At 41.3% G+C, this 20,937-nt stretch overlaps 1 protein-coding gene across 2 annotated transcripts in view; it reads left to right on the top strand.

Annotated features, from left to right (window-relative positions):
* Atp9b (ATPase phospholipid transporting 9B (putative)) overlaps positions 1 to 20,937 on the top strand; it is a 203,146-nt gene that overhangs the window by 76,498 nt on the left and 105,711 nt on the right. For both annotated transcript variants that reach the window (XM_031366142.1, XM_031366141.1), the window contains exons 8-10: positions 1,450 to 1,544; positions 12,968 to 13,048; positions 15,114 to 15,189. In XM_031366142.1, the coding sequence (XP_031222002.1) occupies positions 1,450 to 1,544; positions 12,968 to 13,048; positions 15,114 to 15,189 (252 nt within the window). The remainder of the gene's footprint in view (positions 1 to 1,449; positions 1,545 to 12,967; positions 13,049 to 15,113; positions 15,190 to 20,937) is intronic.

Here is a 20,937-nt window from a genome sequence, read left to right as displayed (position 1 = left end):
ATATATATATATATGCACATATGTATATATATATATATATATGTTTGTACATAGAGCACAGAAACACATGTATGAATACATGTAGATATCTATTGATGTACAAGATTGCATTTCATACATATAAAAGATACATGCACACAGAAACAGATATAAAAGTTTGCAAATATGGATATTTGTAGTTCTTTAACCTAACAGGTATGTGAACATATATGTATACTTCCTTTTTTCCTCTCCCCTCTTTTACTCCCTGTCCCTCTGTGTCAGTGTCTATCATCACCCCTTTCAAGCAAGCAGTTGTGCTGTAAGAATACCACACTCTAAAATGTTGATTGCAAATGCATTGCCCTCTCTTATTCTTAAACATCATCATTTAATCTGCCAAGGCCTCCTGTAGCCCAGAGTATCCTCACACTCTCTGTGTAGTGGAGGCAGTCCTTGACTTCCAGATCCTCTTGCTTCTGCCTCCCAACTGCTGACATTGCAAGTGTGTACTGCCATGCCTCAGACATCAGTTCCCCTCTCCCTCTTCAGCTCCCTCTCCTCCCTCCCTTAGTGTGTTTGCACCCCATTTTCTCCATTTAACAATATCTCCTAGGGATCTTTTCATGATGTTGAGGTCTTTGCTCCTTTGTCCTTTTAAAATTGCTGCCTCTGCTGTTTAATTTAGCTATCTCTCTCGTCCCCGTACCAACCTTTTGTTATTATAGACTGCTTCAGTGAGTAGTTCTGTGTGTCATTTAGTGCATTTGTGTTTGCTGTTATCTCTAGGATCCGCTCTCAGAAGAGGGATGAGGAGTATGGTCTGGGGTAATTAGATTGCTGTGATTCAGATTTACCCCTTCTGAAATTTGATGGGTTTGTTATTATGCAGTAGCACTTACCTGGGTATTAGCATTTTAGCTGTGCTTATATTACTGAACATTTTATGGTGGTCAATTAACATTTTATTAGTAAGGTAATGTCAGACTCTGAGATATTTTTATATGTATCTTATTATCTTGTCATCATCAAAACATAGATTAAAAGTAGAAGTGATCTAGATAGCTTTCAGTAGTTGATATTAAAACCTTTAATAGGCATGGGCTGGGGTTGTAGCTCAGTAGTAGGACATTTATCTAGCATGCTCAAAGGCCCTGGTTTTGAGCCATAGCATCATGCAAAACACACAGATACTGTCACCATCATGACTACAGCAAAAGCAAGGACACCAAACAGGACATAAATGATTAAAAAATAGATTGGTGACTATTTTTTCACAGATTTATTCTCTGAGCCAAATGACAACACCTAAAATGAAGGCTTTTCAAAGCTGTTTGTTCTTGGTGCTGTTTATGTGAATCATTTTCCAGGTCCCAATGTGCCTAAATCAGCTTTGAAACTACTTATAACTCGGGAGAGACTTCCTTCAGGGCAGTTATGGATGGTGACATTCTTTCCTCTACCTCCAAGGTTCATGCTTTATCCGCACGGACCAGCTAGATGGTGAGACCGACTGGAAGCTGAAGGTGGCGGTGAGCTGCACACAACGGCTGCCAGCCCTTGGGGTGAGCACCACTGGGACACTGTACTCCTTGTTTTTTAGCAGTAATAATGGGGTGATAAGGAACTTTCTGTTGATATTAGCTGACTAATTTGAACACATTAAGCCTGCAATTTGTCATTTTCCTATTCCTCAAGGCCATTAAAGATAATGTGGTTTTCTAGTGCACAGCCTATCTTAGGTAGTTTTGAATGTTCCTACTGATCTGACACTTAGGCTGTCTATATTTTTATCTGTCTTGTTTGTTTGTTTTTCGAGGCAGGGTTTCTCTGTATAGCCCTGGCTGTCCTGGAACTCACTCTGTAGACCAGGCTGGCCTCAAACTCAGAAATCCACCTGCCCCTGCCTCCCAAGTGCTGGGATTAAAGGCGTGCGCCACCACCGCCCGGCTTTATCTGTCTTAAAATTTCTCAGTTAAGCACTCTGTAAGGCTGTGCCAGACAGGAGAGTCTGTTGTTGGGAGTTGTTGCTCACTTGGTGGCAGGTTAAAGTATTCTGGAGCCTAGAACTCAGACTTGACTGAGCTAGCCCTTGAGCTAGTCTCAGACTTGACTGAGCTAGCCCTTGAGCTAGTCTTTTGCTGAAGCTTTCCTTCTGAGGACAGGAGACTTTGGCTTGGAGGAAGTAAGTACTGCTGTTTCTTATGCTGAGGGAGAGGGAGAGGGAGTGTCAGACCACATTTAACAGTTGCTGAGTGGGTCCTGAGCACTCACTGCCCAGGAGAGCTGCAGGGAGGGACGAGAGACAGTAGGGTCATAGATGTTTGTGGATCCCATGATTTCTACAGCAGCTTTCCTAGATACCATCTCCTCTGCTAGTGCGCCTGATTGTCCCTCTCTCCCCTCCCTCGCCTCCTCCCTTCTTACCTACAGTTATAGTAGTTGTTGTTTATGTGGTGTTTATAGTTTTGTTTTTATTTTTATATAATACCAATCTGGACACAAGCAGCTTTGTCTTTCTTACATAATTTCCTGTCCTTCTGTGGCCAGGAGAAGGATTGAAATTATCATGAGAAGAAAGACTTCTGGGGGAAGAGTAGCTGCTTCCTTCAGAGCTTCGAAGCCTTACAGTACATCCTGTCTCTGGCAGCAGGGGTTTCTTCTCTGTGTGTTGATCTATGGAAGTTAAATGGCTGAGACTTGGGCAAATTTTGCTTTTTTGGGTATTTTAGTATTGCCTATATTTAAGGTAATTTCTAAATTAGGATTCATTCCTTATATACTTTTTTTCTATCTTTGCCAGAACCAGTTGGTCTGTAGCCAGGTGTTCTTTTCCTTCCTGTATGATATATTGTCCTGTAGTCACTGGCATGCCCTCCTCCTCCATGATTTTTGCCCCAGCATTTTAAAACTGAGAAACATATTTTTACCTCTGCTGCCAGAAAAATGAGCCTGCAGTAGCATGCAGAGTACCTCGAAGCCCATGAATGTCAGGAGGCGTGAAGTTTCTAGGTAGACATTAGCTCAGTTCCTCAATGTTTGATGACATAAGTAAGTGATGTGTTCAGTAGGTGGGCCTTACTATTAGGATGTAGAGAGTAACCAGTAGCCAGTGGTATTTAAACCTGGTTCTGATCCTTGGCACCCATGTAAAAAGCCAGGCCTGCACTTACAGTCTGTGTGCCAGGAAGACAAGAGGCAGGCAGAGCCCTTGGTCTCAATTTAGAGACACTCTTTCCAAAAACAGGAGACAGCTACTAAGAACCAACATTAAATCTTGACCTCTAACCTCCAAATGTGTGTCCTCCCCCACCTTATTCAGAACCAAACATAATGTGACACTTGGTCTTCAGCCTACAGTGGAGGACTGGAAATGCATTTTACTTTCTGTCTGGTGTAAATGTATTTTTTTAGTCTCCTGATTTAATTGTCATCTCCCAGGCTTACTGCTTCTGTCTGTTAACCCAGTCCTAATCCTGGAAGCTTCTAGCCTCCATACAGTCCTAGCTAGGCCTAGAATGTTTTCACCCCTTCCTAGTTCTTTCTGAGCTCTGGCTGACTGGGTTAACACAGCTGTTCTGGTTCAAACTCCTCTCGAGGATGACTGATTCAACCCGGCTTTTTTCTCTCCACCTCTCCTGAATTGGTCTGCTTGGCCTCATACTAACTTTGGCAATACGTTTTAATTTTCTGGCTCCTCCTTATTCTCTGGCTTGTTCTGTCTTCATCCCATCTCTGTAAAACTCTTGGTAAAACTGCCTCTGTCTTTCTGCATGGGCTTCCTCAGGTAGCTTCTCTTTCCTCTGTGTTCTCATGGGAGTTGGGCAGATCCTATTCTGTCAACTCTTTCACTTTGTCTGCCACTCAATTAGATATCATCTCAGACATGGAGGTTTCCTTCTCTAAACTAACTTTACCTTCATTGTTTGGGACTAAAGGTGTGTGCTAAGGGTATCCCAGCCAAAGGGATCAAAGGTGTGTGCTAAGGCCAGGCCACACAACAACTAGAAACTTTTCTTTTCAGTAAGTAACACAATCTCGGGAGTCACAGTACGACCAAATATCCTGCAACAGTCTACTATAGTATCCGGTTATTCATGAATGTTGTTGATTAAGGTGAGAAAGTTTTTCCTAGTCTAATTTGCCCAGAAACTTGAGAAACTGCTGACAAGACTGCTCAATGTATGAGTAAAACCAGATGCATCTAGCAGAGTCAGGAGCAGAGAGAGAAAGTAACAGACTGGATATGGCCAGGGGCAGGGAAGCAGGAGAGAGAACAGTGGGCATGGCAAAATAGCAAGAGATAGAGAATAGAGCCTAGCAGGAGAGAGTAAGAGAGAGTAGTTAGAACTGCCAGCTTCTAAGAAGGATGAGCAGCTTCTAGAAAAGGAGCCCTGGAGCTGGAATGAGTTTAAGGTCAGGGAGGAGAGAAGGGCTACAATGCTAGCATGGACTCTGAAATGTATTAGCAGTTAACTTGTGATACTGAGGTAGTCTGGAGGCCAGCATGAGCTTTGATGCGCAAAGACAGGTAGTCCTGTGTCCCTGCTGCCAGGGGTAAGGGAAAAGGACTTTTGCAGCTGGGAACCTGTTTTACAAGTTCTTGACGAATGCTGCTTTTTGTTTTTTGTTTTTTGCTTTTTTTAAAGATTGATGATAGAGGTCTTTACTTATTTATTTTTAGATGTCCACTTTTTTCCCTTTTTTATTAGGTATTTTCTTTATTTACATTTCAAATGTTCTCCCCTTTCCTGGTTTCCCCTCTGAAAAACCCCCTATTCCCTACCCCCTCCCCCTGCTCACCAACCCACCCTCTCTCACTTCCTAGTCCTAGCGTTCCCCTGCACTGGGGCATAGAGCCTTCACAGGACCAAGGGCTTCTTCTCCCATTGATGACCAGCTAGGCCATCCTCTGCTACATATGCAGCTGAAGCCATGAGTCCCACCATGTATATTCTTTGGTTGGTGGTTTAGTCCCTGGGAGATCTGGGGGTATCATATTGTTGTTCCTCCTATGGGGCTGCAAAGCCCTTCAGCTCCTTGGGTTCCTTCTCTAACTCCTTCATTGGGGACCCTGTGCTTAGTCCAATGGATAGCTGTGAGCCTCTACTTCTGTATTTGTCAGACACTGGCAGAGCCTCTCAGGAGACAGCTATATCAGGCTCCTGTCAGCCAGCACTTGTTGGCATCCACAATAGTGTCAGGGTTTTGTGATTGTATAAGGGATGGATCCCCAGTTGGGGCAGTCTCTGGATTGTCATCCCTTCAGTCTCTGCTCCATACTTTGTCTCTGCAACTCCTTCCCCCTTCTAAAAAGGACTGAAGTATCCACACTTTGGTCTTCCTTCTTCTTGAGTTTCTTGTGGTTTGTGGATTGTATCTTGGGCATTCCAAGCTTCTGGGCTAATATCCACTTATCAGTGAGTGCATACCATGTTTGTTCTTTTGTGATTGGTTACCTCACTCAGGATGATATCCTCCAGATCCATCCATTTGCCTAGGAATTTCATAAATTCATTGTTCTTAATAGCTGAGTAGTACTCCATTGTGTAAATGTACCACATTTTCTGTATCCATTCCTCTATTGAGGGACATCTAGGTTCCTTCCAGCTTCTGGCTATTATAAATAAGGCTGCTGTGAACATAGTGGAGCATGTGTCCTTATTATATGTTGGAGCATCTTCTGGGTATATTCCCAGGAGTGGTAGAGCTGGGTCCTCAGGTAGTACTGTGTCCAATTTTCTGAGGAACTGCCAAACTCATTTCCAGAGTAGTTGTATCAGCTTGCAATCCCACCAGCAATGAAAGAGTGTTCTTCTTTCTCTACAACCTTGCCAGCATCTGCTGTCACCTGAGTTTTTGATCTTAGCCATTCTGACTGGTGTGAGTTGGAATCTCAGAGTTGTTTTGATTTGCATTTCCCTGATGACTAAGGACGTTGAACATTTCTTTAAGTGCTTCTCAGTCATTCAGTATTTCTCAGTTGAGACTTCTTTGTTTAGCTCTGTACCCCATTTTTTAAATAGGGTTATTTAATTGTCTGGAGTCCAACTTCTTGAGTTCTTTGTATACATTGGATATTAGCCCTCTGTCAGATAAAGAATTGGTAAAGATCTTTTCCCAATCTGTTGGTTGCCATTTTGTCCTATTGACAGTGTCCTTTGCCTTACAGAAGCTTTGCAGTTGTATGAGGTACCATTTGTCAGTTCTTGATCTTAGAGCATAAGCTATTGGCGTTCTGTTCAGGAAATTTTTTCCTGTGCCTATGTGCTCGAGGCTCTTCCCCACTTTCTTTTCTATTAGTTTCAATGTATCTGGTTTTATGTGGAGGACCTTGATCCACTTGGACTTGAGCTTTGTACAAGGAGATAAGAATGCATCGATTTGCATTCTTTTACATGCTAACTGCCAGTTGTACCAGTTTGTGGAAAATACTGACTTTTTTCCGCTGGATGAATTTAGCTCCTTTGTCAGAGATCAAGTGACCATTGGTGTGTGAATGCTGCTTTTTTCTTCAGTCCATAAATCCGCCTATAGTTCAGTTTTAGCTCCTTTCTAAATAGTTGGGCAGCCTGAGGCCTAAGAGCAACAAATGGGTAGTCTTTCTTTCTTTCTTTCTTTCTTTCTTTCTTTCTTTTTCTCTTTCTTTTTTTTTGAAGCTTTTCTGTATCTTTATATGATCCTGTGTTTTTTTCTTTAACATATTAATACATATTGTTGCTTTATACTGGCTTCGTTGTATAAAATGGGATAAATCCCATTTTCTCCTGTTGGATACCTTTTTCATATATTGTATAGCATTTGACTTCTGTGTATTTGCCTGGGAGTAGGGGGTAGACTGTGTGTGTATGCACAAATATATCAAAGGATATTGATTTGTACTGGTTTTATTTAATGTCTTTTATTTGATAATAAGGGATATGTTGCCCATAAAACATTTTATGGAGTCGTTTTGCCTCTTGTATTTTTAAAATAGTTGTATTAGATAAATGTTACTGCTTTTTATATGTTTGAACAGATTCACCTTTGAAACTATCTGGTCCTAGAGTTTAGCTTTCTGTAAAGATTTTAATTAGGAATTGAATTTCTTTAGTAGATATAGAGCTATCGGATCTTTCATTAGTGCATGATAATTCTGAAGCTAGTAATTTCAGTATCTTTGTCATTTTTAGGTATGTCTCTATTTGAAAAATTTAGTCCTTGTCACAGGTCACACTTTACTGCTTCACATGTCTAGTGGGATTTATTTATTTCTAATGTTGGATATTATAAAAGTTATAATCAATGTTGAGAAATTTTTTTCTTCTTTCGGTACCTCTTATCTACATTCTTGGTTTAAAAACTTGTAGACCAACATAGTCTCATTAGGGCTTAATTTTAGACATTGTAAGGTGGGCTCCTTTGTGCTGTCATGACGGTTTAGTCCCAAGCAAAGACAAGCTCCTGGAACTACCAAACTCCTTCTTTGCTTGAAGGTACGCTCTTAAAACCTGACCCCCTCTGAACTCCATGGCTTCTAAAGAGGTCAGTCTGGGGATAACAAGTGCCTGGTTAGCCTGGACTTAGCAAGTGCCTGGTCAGCCTGGGTTAGCAAGTGCCTGGTTAGTCTGGGGTTAGCAAGTGCCTGGTTAGCCTGGGTTAGCAACTGCCTGGTTAGCCTGGGTTAAGTGCCTGGTCAGTGGGTTTCTACTTTGTGTACTTAGTGTCGCTGTGGCAACAGACTCCTGTGGAGGCCTCTGCAGACGCTACAGTTCTTTGTCTTTCCCTCTTCTCCCCAGCACCTGCAGGCTCTCTTACCACAGTTTTCCTGAGCTCAGTCTCATATCAGCCCTACCTCTCCTGCTTGGCGTCCTCTCCTGTCCAGTGAATTGCTGCTTCATGACGAAGGAGTGGACACACAGCTGTATGTCTGTCATCCCTCAGGCCATTGTGAACCTGTCTGAATATGGCTGCTTCCTGTATTTAATCCATTTTTACAGTTGTTCTTCACAGAAAAAGCAGATTTCATATTAGTCAGTTCAACACAGGTTAGAGAGAAGTTCATTAATTTTTGACGAAGTAAGTGGACTAAACAAGATAGATACTTCTCCTAATTACGTCTAAGTTGAAAACACAGGCCTTTGTTTCTTGAAGCTTGGCTTCTTGGAAGGGGTACCTGCAAGAAGGCTGGACTTGCCCAGGCCAGGTAGCCTCCTCCTCTCTAGCCTCTCCTCTGCCTTCTTTCTTAGAAAACAGATGAGGGTAATTTTTCCCTGACTTTAATAGCAATATATCCATTGAACATGCCACGAGTAATAAAGTAGAAGAATCTCCCGTGTGGGGTACCCTCTGCACCTCGTTTAGAAGAGTATGCCATGAGTAATAAAGTAGAAGAATCTCCCGTGTGGGTTATCCTCTGCTCCTCATGTTTAGAATAGTATGCCATGTACACTTTTTTCCTAGAAGGACATTTAAGTAACTGTCTTTGGGGTCATTTTTTAATGTAGATTTTACAAATGCTTCTGAAGTTTTATTGTCTGTTTTTGAGATAGAGTTTCACTGTATGACCTAGGCTAGCTTTAAACTTGAAACACTCTCACCCTAGGCCTCCAAGAACTAGGATTACAGATATGCACTATCATGCTTGGTTAGGTTTTACATAGGTAATCTTAAAAAGTGTAGCCATATCTGTAACCTCAGCCACTTGGAGACTGAGGCAATAGAGTTGCAAATTCATGTCCCACCCCAGCTACAGAGTAAACTCAAGACCAGCTAGGCTAGGCAATATGAGTTCTGTCTAAAAATAAAAAGTGAAAGGGCCAGACTGTAGCCCAGTGTTGAGTGCCTAAATTGCTTACCTAGCCCCATGGATGCCTGCTCTCAGGTAATCCCCAGTACTAACAACATCCAATGAGAATATGTGTTTTTGACTTTTATATACATATTTATGTTTGTGTTTATAGTGTTTGTATAGGTAGTTTGTTGTATTGCCTACCAGTATCTTAAAGTTTTTCTTTTTTTTAAAAGTGGATACTGTTCTTTGTTTCATGCCTAGACTATTCCTACTTCTATAGTCTACATTATTTTGAATTTCTATCTTCCATATTAAACCTCTACTCTGTCTAAGGCCTGTACAAAACACAGCTCTCACCTCAGTGGTAATAAGAGACAGGTTATTTTCTGGAGCTGAAATTGAATGACAATGGCCTAGGAGCAAAGATTCAGACTGATAAATTTTATGAGCCAGAGGGAGTGCTTTAGTGGGCCAATGCTGAGGCATTCCCGACCCCTGAGGTACCAGCTATACAGCAGGTATAAAAGGGAGTTTATTTGGGGGCATGAGAAGGTGTAGAGGCAGAGAAAGAGAAGAGACAGAGAAGGAGAGAGGGAGAGGAAAGAGAGAGAGGAGAGGTGAGGAACATATGGAGAGACGGGGAAGGAGAGGGCAGAGATGGAGAAAGGGGGGGGGTGACAGAAAGAGAGGGAGAGAGAGGTGGGGGGAGGGTCAGAGAGAGCTAGCTAGAGGCCAGCTTTTTTATTGCAAACCATGCTCTTACCTGGCTGTTGCTAGGTAACTGTTGGGTGGAGCCTAGAAGAAATGCTAACACAAACTATGTAAATTCTATGCTCTACTGTGGTAAGAGATTCATGAATTTTCAGAACTTTTTACTTTTCCTGTATGTGTGTCTGTGTTTGTGTTGGCAGGTGTGTGTCACAGTGCACATGTTGGGGTCAGATGACACTTTGTGATACTAGTTCTCTCTCTGCCATGGAGGTTCCAGGAATCATTAAGAAAGTGCCTTTTCCCACTGAGCCAGCTTACTAACCCTCATGACATTTCTTTTCCTTTCCTTTCTTTTTCTCTTCTCTTTAATTTTCTATTTTTTTTTTGTCATAAATCAAGGCACATTTAATACATTGGTGGGAATATCAGGTAGGTTATAGAAACATGAAGCTATCTCTGTTATAGCACAGATGACATCTCAGTGTTTGAACTAGCGGACGCTAGTGGCCTGTGGATCCATTTATAAATGATGGATCACAAGATGTTTACAGGTCAGTGTTAGGTGGGCAGTGAATGACTGCTAAAGGAGGGGTCAAAGGTAACTCAAAATAGTTTGGCATTGTACCTGCATGCAACAATAGTTGGGAAACTCCATAATCATGGGTGTTCTAATTAGTCAGCATTGAAATTTCTAGTGAATTTCTGAGTGAGAAATCAAAATCAAACAACCAAACTGTGTTACCTGCGCCAGTACTGTTTCCTGAAGGAACTCATTTTTTCTATAAAGTTAAAATTGTTCTCATTGGTTCTGTGGTTTCCAGTCTTCTTCATTCACAGGCAGGTGTGCCGGTTCCCCAGCCCTTGACCCATGCATGCTGCACAGCAGACCTTCTCGGTCTTCACGGCTAGCTTCCTGGCAGCCATTGCTGTGTAGAAATGTGCTGGATTGTGTAGGGGTGTTGTTTGGTTCCTGGTGTGCTCTAATGCTCCTTTCCTGACAGCTCTTATTTGTCATTCTAATCTTCAAGTGTCTGTCTGTACATGAATTCAGAAGGGTCATTAGCAATGATAATGCTGCAGTTACTGAGATATTCCAGACTGGTCCTTAATGTCCAGGGCCCCACAGATGAGGAAGCCACCATGCAGTTAAGTCTTCTGCCACCTATGTGCTTAGAGTGAGCTCAGCCAATCAGCTCCTTTCCCACCTCCCACTGTGACTCAGCAAGTCCTTTCACTCCTTCTTCTCAGGCCTTCTCCATGCTTGCCCTCCATTCCAGTGTTTTCCCTTTTTTACTTTGTTTTATGGTAGGAAATAAGGTTGTGCTGTTATCTTAAATGCAGTACAAACATGTTCTTACTCTCTTTCATAGTTTGTTAAAGTGAATACATCTGACAAGTGAGAAGGCCAGCATAGTGCTTGCTGCCAAATATTTTGACCTAGGGGTCAATCCCCTGTGATCCTCAAAGTGAAGAGAAAATTGAATCCTTCCCAGAGTTTTCTGACCTGCTACACTTGTGCTGTGGCATGTGTATACTGGCACGCATACAATAAAGAAATGTAAAAATGAAAAAAAATTAACAGAGGAAAAAATAACAGAGAATCCTATCTATTGTTAATTTCTTGATATTTTTGCTAAGAGTAACAGAAAAGAAAATACAGAATTTGAAGGAAATTCGAAACTTAAACAATAAAATACTGCTAGTGATTCAATTCAAGCATTCTGGAAGAGTACATTAGCAGTGGGGAGAATCAGGGTGGGGTAGAGGGCAGTAGAGGAGGGTGGACTGTCACACGGATTGGGCCCGAGGCAGCTCCTGCCACCTGCCCTTTATAGTAAGCCAATTCAAAGAGCTAGGTTAAAGTGGGAAGCCGAAAAGGGAGAGTTGGTTAATTGACTACATCGGGAGAGGAGGAGGGTAGGCGTGCGGCGGACACTTGGAGGTGACCGGCATGCTGTATGTCTTGATGTGATGGGGAGCAGAGGTGGATATGTAAATCAGAACATTAGCTTTATATGTTAGTTACATGTAGTGTATACATATGAATTATGTGCTAGTAAGATAGCTTAAAAATTAGTATCCTCTTTGCTGTCTAACTTTAACTGACTTCTCTTTTTCACCATAGGAAGTCATGCTTTATTATATTCAGTATTAAGAGGATGTTCTCTTCATTTTTATTAATGGAAAATATATATGGCAATTTATATTTAAAACTCTTTGAAGGTATATATTTCATATAATGAAGTGTTTAAAGAGGTATACTTTTCATATAATGCTACTTTCAAATTTTATGCTTAATATGGTTTAATAGGAAGTATGAATAATTATTTGAGTGAAACAATTGTATAATTAATGAAATCACTTTAATTTTTTATTTGGTTATGTATGCACTAACAAGAATATTTCCTATAAAAGAATTGACCTTCCTATACATGGACAGTGATAAAGCTGAACAAATTTTCTGTTCCATAGAAAAGAAAGTTCTGATTTTACTGTGGACGGGCAGTTTAGTTTGTCATCATTTCATAGCCTACAGTGACATAGGTGTCACTTGTTTTAACTCCTGCATCTGTAAGTAGTGGATTTGGAGATACTTTGTCACATCATCAGTAGTGTCCCTCCTACTCCTGGCAGTGTGGTGCAGCGTAGGTGAACCTGCGTGTGCTCCAGCGTAGGTGAACCTGCGTGTGCTCCAGCATAGGTGAACCTGCGTGTGCTCCAGCGTAGGTGAACCTGCGTGTGCTCCAGCGTAGGTGAACCTGCGTGTGCTCCAGCGTAGGTGAACCTGCGTGTGCTCCAGCATAGGTGAACCTGCGTGTGCTCCAGCTTTTTTTTTTCCCCTGAGCTGTTATGTGGTCAGCACATGGGGCTTGGGCGTCCTGTGACTGAGGGTGCATTGCTACACTGCAATCCCAGATGTGGTTTCTGCAGAACAGTTTCCAGACACTGTAGACATTTGGGAAATATGCTTCTGGCTTTTGTGATCAAGCAAATTTATTAACAACCATGAGGCCCCAGCAGTTTTCAATAAATCATGACTTGCTGATTTATTTCAAAAGATCTATATAGCAGTAAACAATACCATTTACATTTAATTAGTTTTATTGAACAAGAGGCAATTTTATTTGTAATGAAACACATGTTATGATTAAGGATGTATTTTAATGACCTTTAAGTAATGCGAACAAATGTTGCCCTTGACCTAATAGCAGAGGCTTTCCTACATTATTGAAAACTTCAGAATGATTTTTAAATTATCATGAAACGCTTCGAATGACACCCTCATTATTGTGTCGTTATTCAGTCATTTGATGTCTGATATAGTAAATGAAACGCACTCTTGTAAGTGCTCATGTGCATGTGCAAATGAGGATTGCTGCTAGCTTGTTCTTCATTTGCCTGGATCGGAAGGTGGTGTGTGGTGTGGAAGCTTCAGTGTTGGCGGTTACTCTACCATGTTTGTTCAATTATCAGGCTGATGCGTGTTTTATTTCTATGTTCCAGGACCTTTTCTCTATCAGTGCCTATGTCTATGCTCAGAAGCCACAACTGGATATTCATAGTTTTGAAGGAACATTTACCAGGGTAAGGTAAAGAGTTGGTTAATATAAATATTTTCATTATTTGTAGAAGTTGAAGGTAATGGACCTTTGTTTAGAAACAACAGTTTAGTCTAGAGTACATTCACGCAGAGACTCTAAAGCTTGAAGCAAAAGCTGTGGAATGTGTCGGGTTCTTAGATCTTCTCATGTAGCATCTGTGTTGGTGGGTCACATTCAGTGCGGGCTCTCTTGCTTGTAGCAGATGACCTGGTAGAAGATCCTGCTCCCATAGGATAGGAGCCAGAAGAAGAGCACAGTGTACCTAATTCAGCCTTGGCTTTAGATGATAACTGTGATGTGCCCAGCATTTCTAGCTCTTATTACCTGGAAGGATTTACATATTTATATGCATATGTCTGCATTTACACATTTCTTTACTTCTGTGTGTATATTTTGATCCATGTATTTCTTATTACAAAAACTTAGTAAAGTAAGCGTTGAAGGTCGCCGCCCCCCCAGGCACTCTTCCGTTTGCTCATGCCTATTGGGAATAGATGAACTGAATACTTATTTTAATAGCTTATAACTGTTTTATTTCTTTTTTTTTTCTTTTGGTTTTTTTCGAGACAGGGTTTCTCTGTATAGCCCTGGCTGTCCTGGAAACTGTTTTATTTCTTAATAAGAGGTTTTATGACTATAGTTTATTTGTACTGGAGCACGGTTGGACATGTTTGTTACACTTTGTCATGTACAAGGTTAGCTAGTGGTCATTATCACTGACAAAGCCATCTGCACATACTGAACTATTTGACAGTTAATCTACAAGTGTGGAAGTGCAAGTTGAGAACACCTGGGAGGCATTCAGCACCCATGGGAGATGAATATCATGTTGCAGCTATGTATTTACATATGTGCTGCAGAGCTACATGCCAAGGTGTACATGGAAACATGGGAAGAAGCATATACTCATGATGCTCTCTGGTCTTTCTGTGTTTTTTCAAAATTATTATGAAAATTCACATTCTTGTAAAAAAAATTTAAGTGTATAAGAAAAGCTGTCATTGTAGGTGTCACTTAATATAAAAATTAATCGAGCCTTCATTACAGATCTTAGAGACTATTTGTATTCTTTTTTCCCCATCTCTCTCTGTCTTCCCTAGTCTGCATTGCTTATGGTTTCCTAAATGTTGGGAATATCTGATAGACCTCAAGGTCAAAGAGTAAGAATGGGCTAGTCAGAGCCTGGGGGTGAGTGTGCAGCTGTGGGTAGACATGTGGTGGAGTGGTAATGTAGCCAGTTCAGTGGAGGAAGCTTACAAGAGAAGTGATGTGGTGGTGAGTTAAGCAGCTACTTTAGGTTTCCTGTCAATGAGAGGTGGGTAGAGGCTATTCTTTTATCCCATGAGTAAACTTGGTTTGATAAATCCTCAGGTTTCTGTCTCTTGAAGTGGTATAAAATTCAAAGCAGCAGAGTCAATGCCAGGATATGGAGTGTGGGGCCATGTCATCTGGGACACTGCTGTTAGAGAGGCCTTGTTCCCTGAAGGAGGGCCCTTTTTTAGATAGGCTCACATGTCCTCTAGATGGATTTGGTGAGTGTAGCTCTTTAATTATCGAGAGACTTTTAGAAATGATCAGGGGTGGCTCTTTGGGAAGCAGTGAGGCAAAAGTCTCCTACTTAAAGGCTTGGTGTCTCTAGGAAGCATAGTGAAGAGGGGAAATTGACTGTTCTGAAGCAACACTGTAGAACTCTGGAGAGTCAGCCCCATGGCAGCCCCCAACAGCTACTCTAGTTCATAGAGTGTTAAGAGGGTGCCTTGTGAACTGAGAACAGATTCCAGTTCTCACTGTGAACTGGTTCAAAGAAACAACACCCAACAGTTATTATGAACAAAAAGAACTGTAGTGTATATGAAAAAAGAAATGAAACTACAATTTTTGAAAAAAGAAATGAAACTACAATTTTAGGTTTCTATATTCACCCTTGAAATTTGTATTTATCATCAGTTGGGTACAGAAAGACAGTTTCTTTTCTAATGCTGTAGGTACCTGGAATGTAAGTAGAACATGACTAATTTTCCAGTTTTGTTTTTCTTCTCCCTGAACAGGAAGACAGTGATCCTCCCATTCATGAGAGTCTCAGCATAGAAAACACACTGTGGGCAAGCACTGTTGTTGCATCAGGTAAGGAGAATGAAGTTCCCTTCCAGAACGAATCTCACATACAAAGGATGTTAGTGTTGTTTAGGGTCTCTAAAGCAGCTTTTCTAAACTTCCCTGAGGTATTTAGCAACAGTTGATTGAGAAGCCAGGAGATAGTGTTGAGAGTTTGTGAGGAGGCTTGGGCTACTGTTCACCCATGGCAAAACAAGACCAGAAGCATGATGGTATGGTACAGCCACTGTAGTGGATCATGGGCCCTTTTTCCTTGCTTGACATTTGTTGCTTGGCACACAACAGAGTGCTTTGTTGAGAGGTGTCACAGGAGGGATGGGAAGGCTAGTAATAACTTTTTGATGATTCTTACCTACTTTTTGTCCAGCTGACAAGATCTAGAAGAGACTGGCTGAGGTAGCTCTAGGAGAGGAATTGGTTAAATGGAGACAGACAAGCCAGGAGAGAGAGAGAGAGAGAGAGAGAGAGAGAGAGAGAGAGAGAGAGAGAGAGAGAGAGAGAGAGAGAGAGAGAGAGAGAGAGAGAGAGAGAGAGAGAGGAGAGAGAGGAGAGAGGAGAGAGGAGAGGAGAGAGAATGGGCCAGGACTTCAGAAGCACAGAAGATTCTGATTGTTTTCTGAGCGAAATTGGAAGAAGGTGGAATATTCCTTATGGTTAAAGAGGAAGTTACTTAAGTTCACAGTTCTGCAAATCAATTTCTATGGGGTGTATTACAAGTGCAGAGTTTACTGCCAGGTCAGAGGCAGGTTGACATCAATGATAACGTTAGGAGGGTCTCAGAAGAAGCTCGTTGATCTCAAGGAAGTTACCAGACATGAAGCTCAGTGTTCAGATTATCTGTCTCCTGGTTATGGCACAGTGGTGCTACCCCTTCTTTTCTAGAAACTGCTTATTCACTCGGCAGTTTGGAATAGGGCATCAGTTTCTCCATACTGCTGAGACAGTCTGGAGTGAGGCGGTAATGGGACCTATCAGTCAACAGCTAAGGTGGGTAGAAAAGGCATCAAGAAAATGGTCCAGATAATTTTAGCTACACTAAGTACCACAAAAAAAATTCCATGTCCTATGAAAGTATGTGAGCCAAGAACCTTACCGACATGGAGTAGGAAAGGTTTCTATGTAGAAGACATGTTTAAAATGGATTAAAGAAATATGAATGCAGCAGGGTGGTTGTGGCCACACCTTTAATCCCAGCACCTGGGAGCAGATCTTTGCGAGTTTGAGGATTGCCTTGTCTACAGACCAAGCTCCAGAGCAAGAACAGCTGGGGCCGCGTTACACAGGGAAAACCTACCTTAAAAATCAAAAAAGGAAGGAGGGAGGGAGGGAGCGAGGGAGGGAGCGAGGGAGGGAGCGAGGGAGGGAGCGAGGGAGGGAGGGAGATTGAGATTGATTGATTCTAGGTGTGATGGCTGACAGAACAGTTGTGGGAATATTCCCACCAAAACATAGCTAGGAGAAGGCTTAGTACTGAGAGGACATGATACCCTAAAGAAGGCTTAGGTACCAATGTGCCTGACCATGCGTGCATGCATGCATGCATGTGTGCGTGCGTGCGTGCGTGCGTGCGTGCGTGTGTGTGTGTGTGTGTGTGTGTGTGTGTGCGTGCGCGCGCGTGTGTGCTGGGGAGGGAAATGTTAGGCAGGAAGGTAATTCTGTTATCCTTTGTTTAAATGGATCCTGTTTACACCACAGTTCTAGAAAACGACAGATATTCATTCACCTTTTAAGGATAAGATATGAAAATTTTATTACAGTGTTTCACACTTTAAAAGCAAGCATGGAGGCAGATTGTGAGAATGTTGAGGCGCTCACTTCTGTGAAGTGTTTCATGGTTTGATATGCACATGCATTTATAAAACTGTAGAGAAGCAAAGGTGTTTGTCCATGAAGGTATTTCAGAGGTGGGAATACTGCGTCCTTGGTTCTGGGGACCAGAGGCTCAGGGACTTTGAATTCAGCTTAGGAAGGGTCAGGCACCCTTGGAAGACTTCCTCTGACCCCTACAGACCTATGAGCCATGCCCCTATTCAGCAAGATGATGCCGCTCTTGCTTGTGCTCCTTAAATGAAGGGTACACCTGAGTGCCCTGTGTGCCCAGGCATGAGTTGTATAGCATCCACACCAGGGTTTGGTACGGGTGTGGTCTCTGAGCTCACCATCAGTTTGTAAGAGAGGATCTGTACTAGGGAACATGTGGCTGTTTCAGCAGAATTTTAATTTTTCTGTCATTGAGCATTTTATATACAATGTTAAATTATGAGTTATTAAGGGATTAAAAGATTATCTTTTAAATACAAATTTTACTTCATGTTTTGTTCCTTGTTTCTGTTTTAAATAGGTATTAAACTGTTGATACTAAATTCCAGTACTGTTGATTTGTAGCCTTTCTCCTCAGAGACAGAAGCAGCTTGAGCTTAAGGCTTCTGAGATGTCCCAAAGAACTTCCTGGACATAGTTTTTCAATTTGACTTTAGACTTCAGGATGACCTTGGCATGTAGTAGCTGAGTACGTAAGAACTTCTGCTGCAGAGGTGTTAACACAGCCATCTTACTGTCTGTCCCTTGGAGCCCTGGTTTTGATGGGTACTTGATCCTCTCAGAAGATGTTCTGCAGTAGTGGTTCTCAGCCTTCCCAATGTGGAAACCCTGGAACACAGTAACCCTGCATGTGCAGTGGCCCAACCATAAAATTATTTTCATTGCTACTTCACAACTGTACTTTTGCTACTGTTATGAATCCTAATGTAAATATTTTTGGAGATAGAGGTTTGCCAAAGGGGATGTAAACCATGGTCTGAGAACCACTGTTTTTGACAATCCACTTAAAAAAGATCAGCATGCCTTTCACGGTCACATGTGTCTGGACATTTAAAAACATAAGCATTTTCTTTCATTTTATATATTTTAAAGGATGTTTTATTTTTATTTAAAAACTTAGGGCCTTAAGAATGTTGCTATCTAAAACTGCCAGGAATAACCTTGAGGGTTCTTACCTCTTCTGTAACTGGTTACAAGCTTAGAATTCTTTTTAACAAAATTGAGGATGGCACCTTTTAAAAAATAGATTATAATTACATCAGTTCCCTTTCTTCCACTTACACCCTTCCATGTGTTTATCCCTCCTCACCTTTCACATCCATGTTTTCCTTTCCTTCATTGTTGTTGCACATACATGTTTTTGTATGTAAATATATGTATGTTCCTAAATATAAATACAACCTGCTTGTATTATCCATATTGCTTATATGTGTTTTCAGGGCTGACCTTTGGTGTTGGATAAATAACTGGTGTATTCTTTCCTGAGTAGCACTCACTTCTACTCTCAGCTCTCCTTAACTGCCTACTCCTTATCTGGGGTGTAGGCCTTGTGACCCTTCCTAGTAGTGTGTGTGGTTGGTGTCATCCTTGTTTACTCGTGTTTAGGCAGCCATGTTGGTTGGACCTCGTGGCATTTATTTTAGCTGTGCTGCCTTTCTTGTCTCCCATGGCCTAGCACATAGTAGGAATTGTGCCACTGTGCTCCATTTCTAGGTGTAGAGTAACTCTTCAAATGAAATGATTTCTGACCTTCTTTTCTGTCATCCAGTTTTAAAAGTGTGGGACTCAGTGTCAGTGTGCAGCCTCCATTAGGAAGTAGGACAAGTCCTCACATGGAGTTGTCCTAAACCTAAAAGCAAACCTTCGAAAGCAGTGTGGGACAGTGTACATGCAGATTGGATTGTTCATGATCTCTGTCCTCCAGAGCATGGTGTAGCAAGTATGCACATGGGGGCTTTCAGGAGTGGTTGAAGCATTATGTGAGATGCATGAACTGACAACAAATATTTGGAAACATTTATAGACATTCAATACAGTTTACTAAGACTTTTCTTTTTTTTAAAATGAGAGTGTATTTTCTTTTGCTTGTCCTTTAGTTTGGTTTTCTAGCACCACATTTTTATTGTGTAAGTAACAGTTATGTGAATACATTTTCAAAATAAAGTCTGGCTATTTTCTACGTATGGTTTGAGACATTCCTGCTCTAGCCATGCATAGGTCATTAAGAATTAGTATTCGTGTGGAAAGAGACCACAGGCTAGTGGGAAGTCAATCAAATACCAACCACAGAAGGCTGTGGTTGAAGGGCTAGCTGCTTAATAGAGAAGTAGCCAGGAAGAGGCTGCAGCCCAAGATGCCATACGTGGACCTTTAGACTCACCCCAAGAGGCCAGCCAGTGTAGGGCCTGGGTATCTGTTCAGTAGTATCAGTGTGCCATTCTTATGCTAACACAGCTTGGGAAAGTTAGCATCTGAATGTTTTTATAATGTTTTTTAATGACTTTAGTCAAATAAAAGATATAGATTTCAACCAGAGGAGTATAACACTAGTTTTCAGGACTAAGTGCTCATGAGACTTAAAATATTTTCTTGCTGCAAACTGAACTAAAATGTGGTTTACTTCTTCATATTATGTCTCATTGCTCTTAGGGATTTTGTTATGCAATACATACCTGATAGGAATTTCTTTGTGGCTCTGGGTTTAACACGCAAATATATTTAAGAATTTGCAGAAGTTTCTTAGTTTGGAGCCTGAATGAAAGCTTAATTTTAAACTAAAAATATGGGTTAAAAACTTTGAAATTCTTGCATGTAAATGCCCTGGCCCCTGGGAAATGTGAGCACATTGTGCATCTGCCCTGTTTATCTGCTCCAGCACCCAGAGTATGCCACGCCTAGTCCCAGAGGCTCATTGTAAAGACTCAGCCTTCCCTTTGCTCTGTGTCTTTCCACAGGGGCCTACATCTTTCTATAAATACAAATCCTTTGTCCAAAAGAGTGAAGAGTCCTACGTAGTACTCAACTAATTCAAGCAATTTAAAGTAATTAAAAAGCATAAGACTCAGAACAACAATGCATTTGCACTAATTACACTGAGTAGTCGTTTTTAGCAACCATCAAATGACAGAATACAGTGAGAGCCTTTAGCAAACATTAATATATTACACAACTGTAACATCAGGAATTGTGTCAGTATGCTGTGTTTCTTGATAGTTTTGCATTTCTCTCATTGAGTACTGTAAATTATACCAGCCTAGAATCTACATTCTTCAGAATCTGCCTTGGTTTTTAGGATAGAGCTTTTAAGTTTGATGAATCATTCTGAAGGCTTCCCTGACACTTGTTTGTTCTACTAATCTTAAAAAATAAATAAATAAATCCAGTTGGAAGTTGCATTTGTTGTGAGAATATGGTTATTTCAACATTAATGGCATTTTTTTTTTCAAGACAGGGTTTCTCTGTGTAGCCCTGGCTGTCCTGGAACTCACTCTGTAGACCTGGCTGGCCTTGAACTCAGAAATCCACCTGCCTCTGGCTCTCAAGTGCTGAGATTAAAGGTGTGTGCTAACACTGCTCAGCTCATTAATGGCAATTTTATATTTTGACTAAATTAAATTGGCAAATAGGAAGAAAATGTTGTTTATATTTAACATTTAACCTTGTTCTTTTAATAGTGAAACAATTCTGTGATGTGAGCTTTTGTGTGAGAAAGTTTCTCATAGTAGTACTTCATCAAGTAATTAAAATTCTGTACACTAAACAGTCATCTTATTTAGGAAGTTTAAATGGATCCTAATACAGAGACAACACTTGGGTAGCTGGGTGAGCTTCATGCCCCTTTTCGGCCAATCACACCTTCCTAGAACTTGGTTCAGTTCTAGATGGTGGTGCTCAGATAGAACTACAAGATCTGCAGCCTCTGTGAGCTGCATGCCC

This window comes from Mastomys coucha, unplaced genomic scaffold, assembly GCF_008632895.1.
Source record: "Mastomys coucha isolate ucsf_1 unplaced genomic scaffold, UCSF_Mcou_1 pScaffold13, whole genome shotgun sequence".
NCBI classification, from domain to species: Eukaryota; Metazoa; Chordata; class Mammalia; order Rodentia; family Muridae; genus Mastomys; species Mastomys coucha.
The sequence above is the reverse complement of the archived record's forward strand: the minus strand, read 5'-3'. Positions and strand labels throughout refer to the sequence as shown.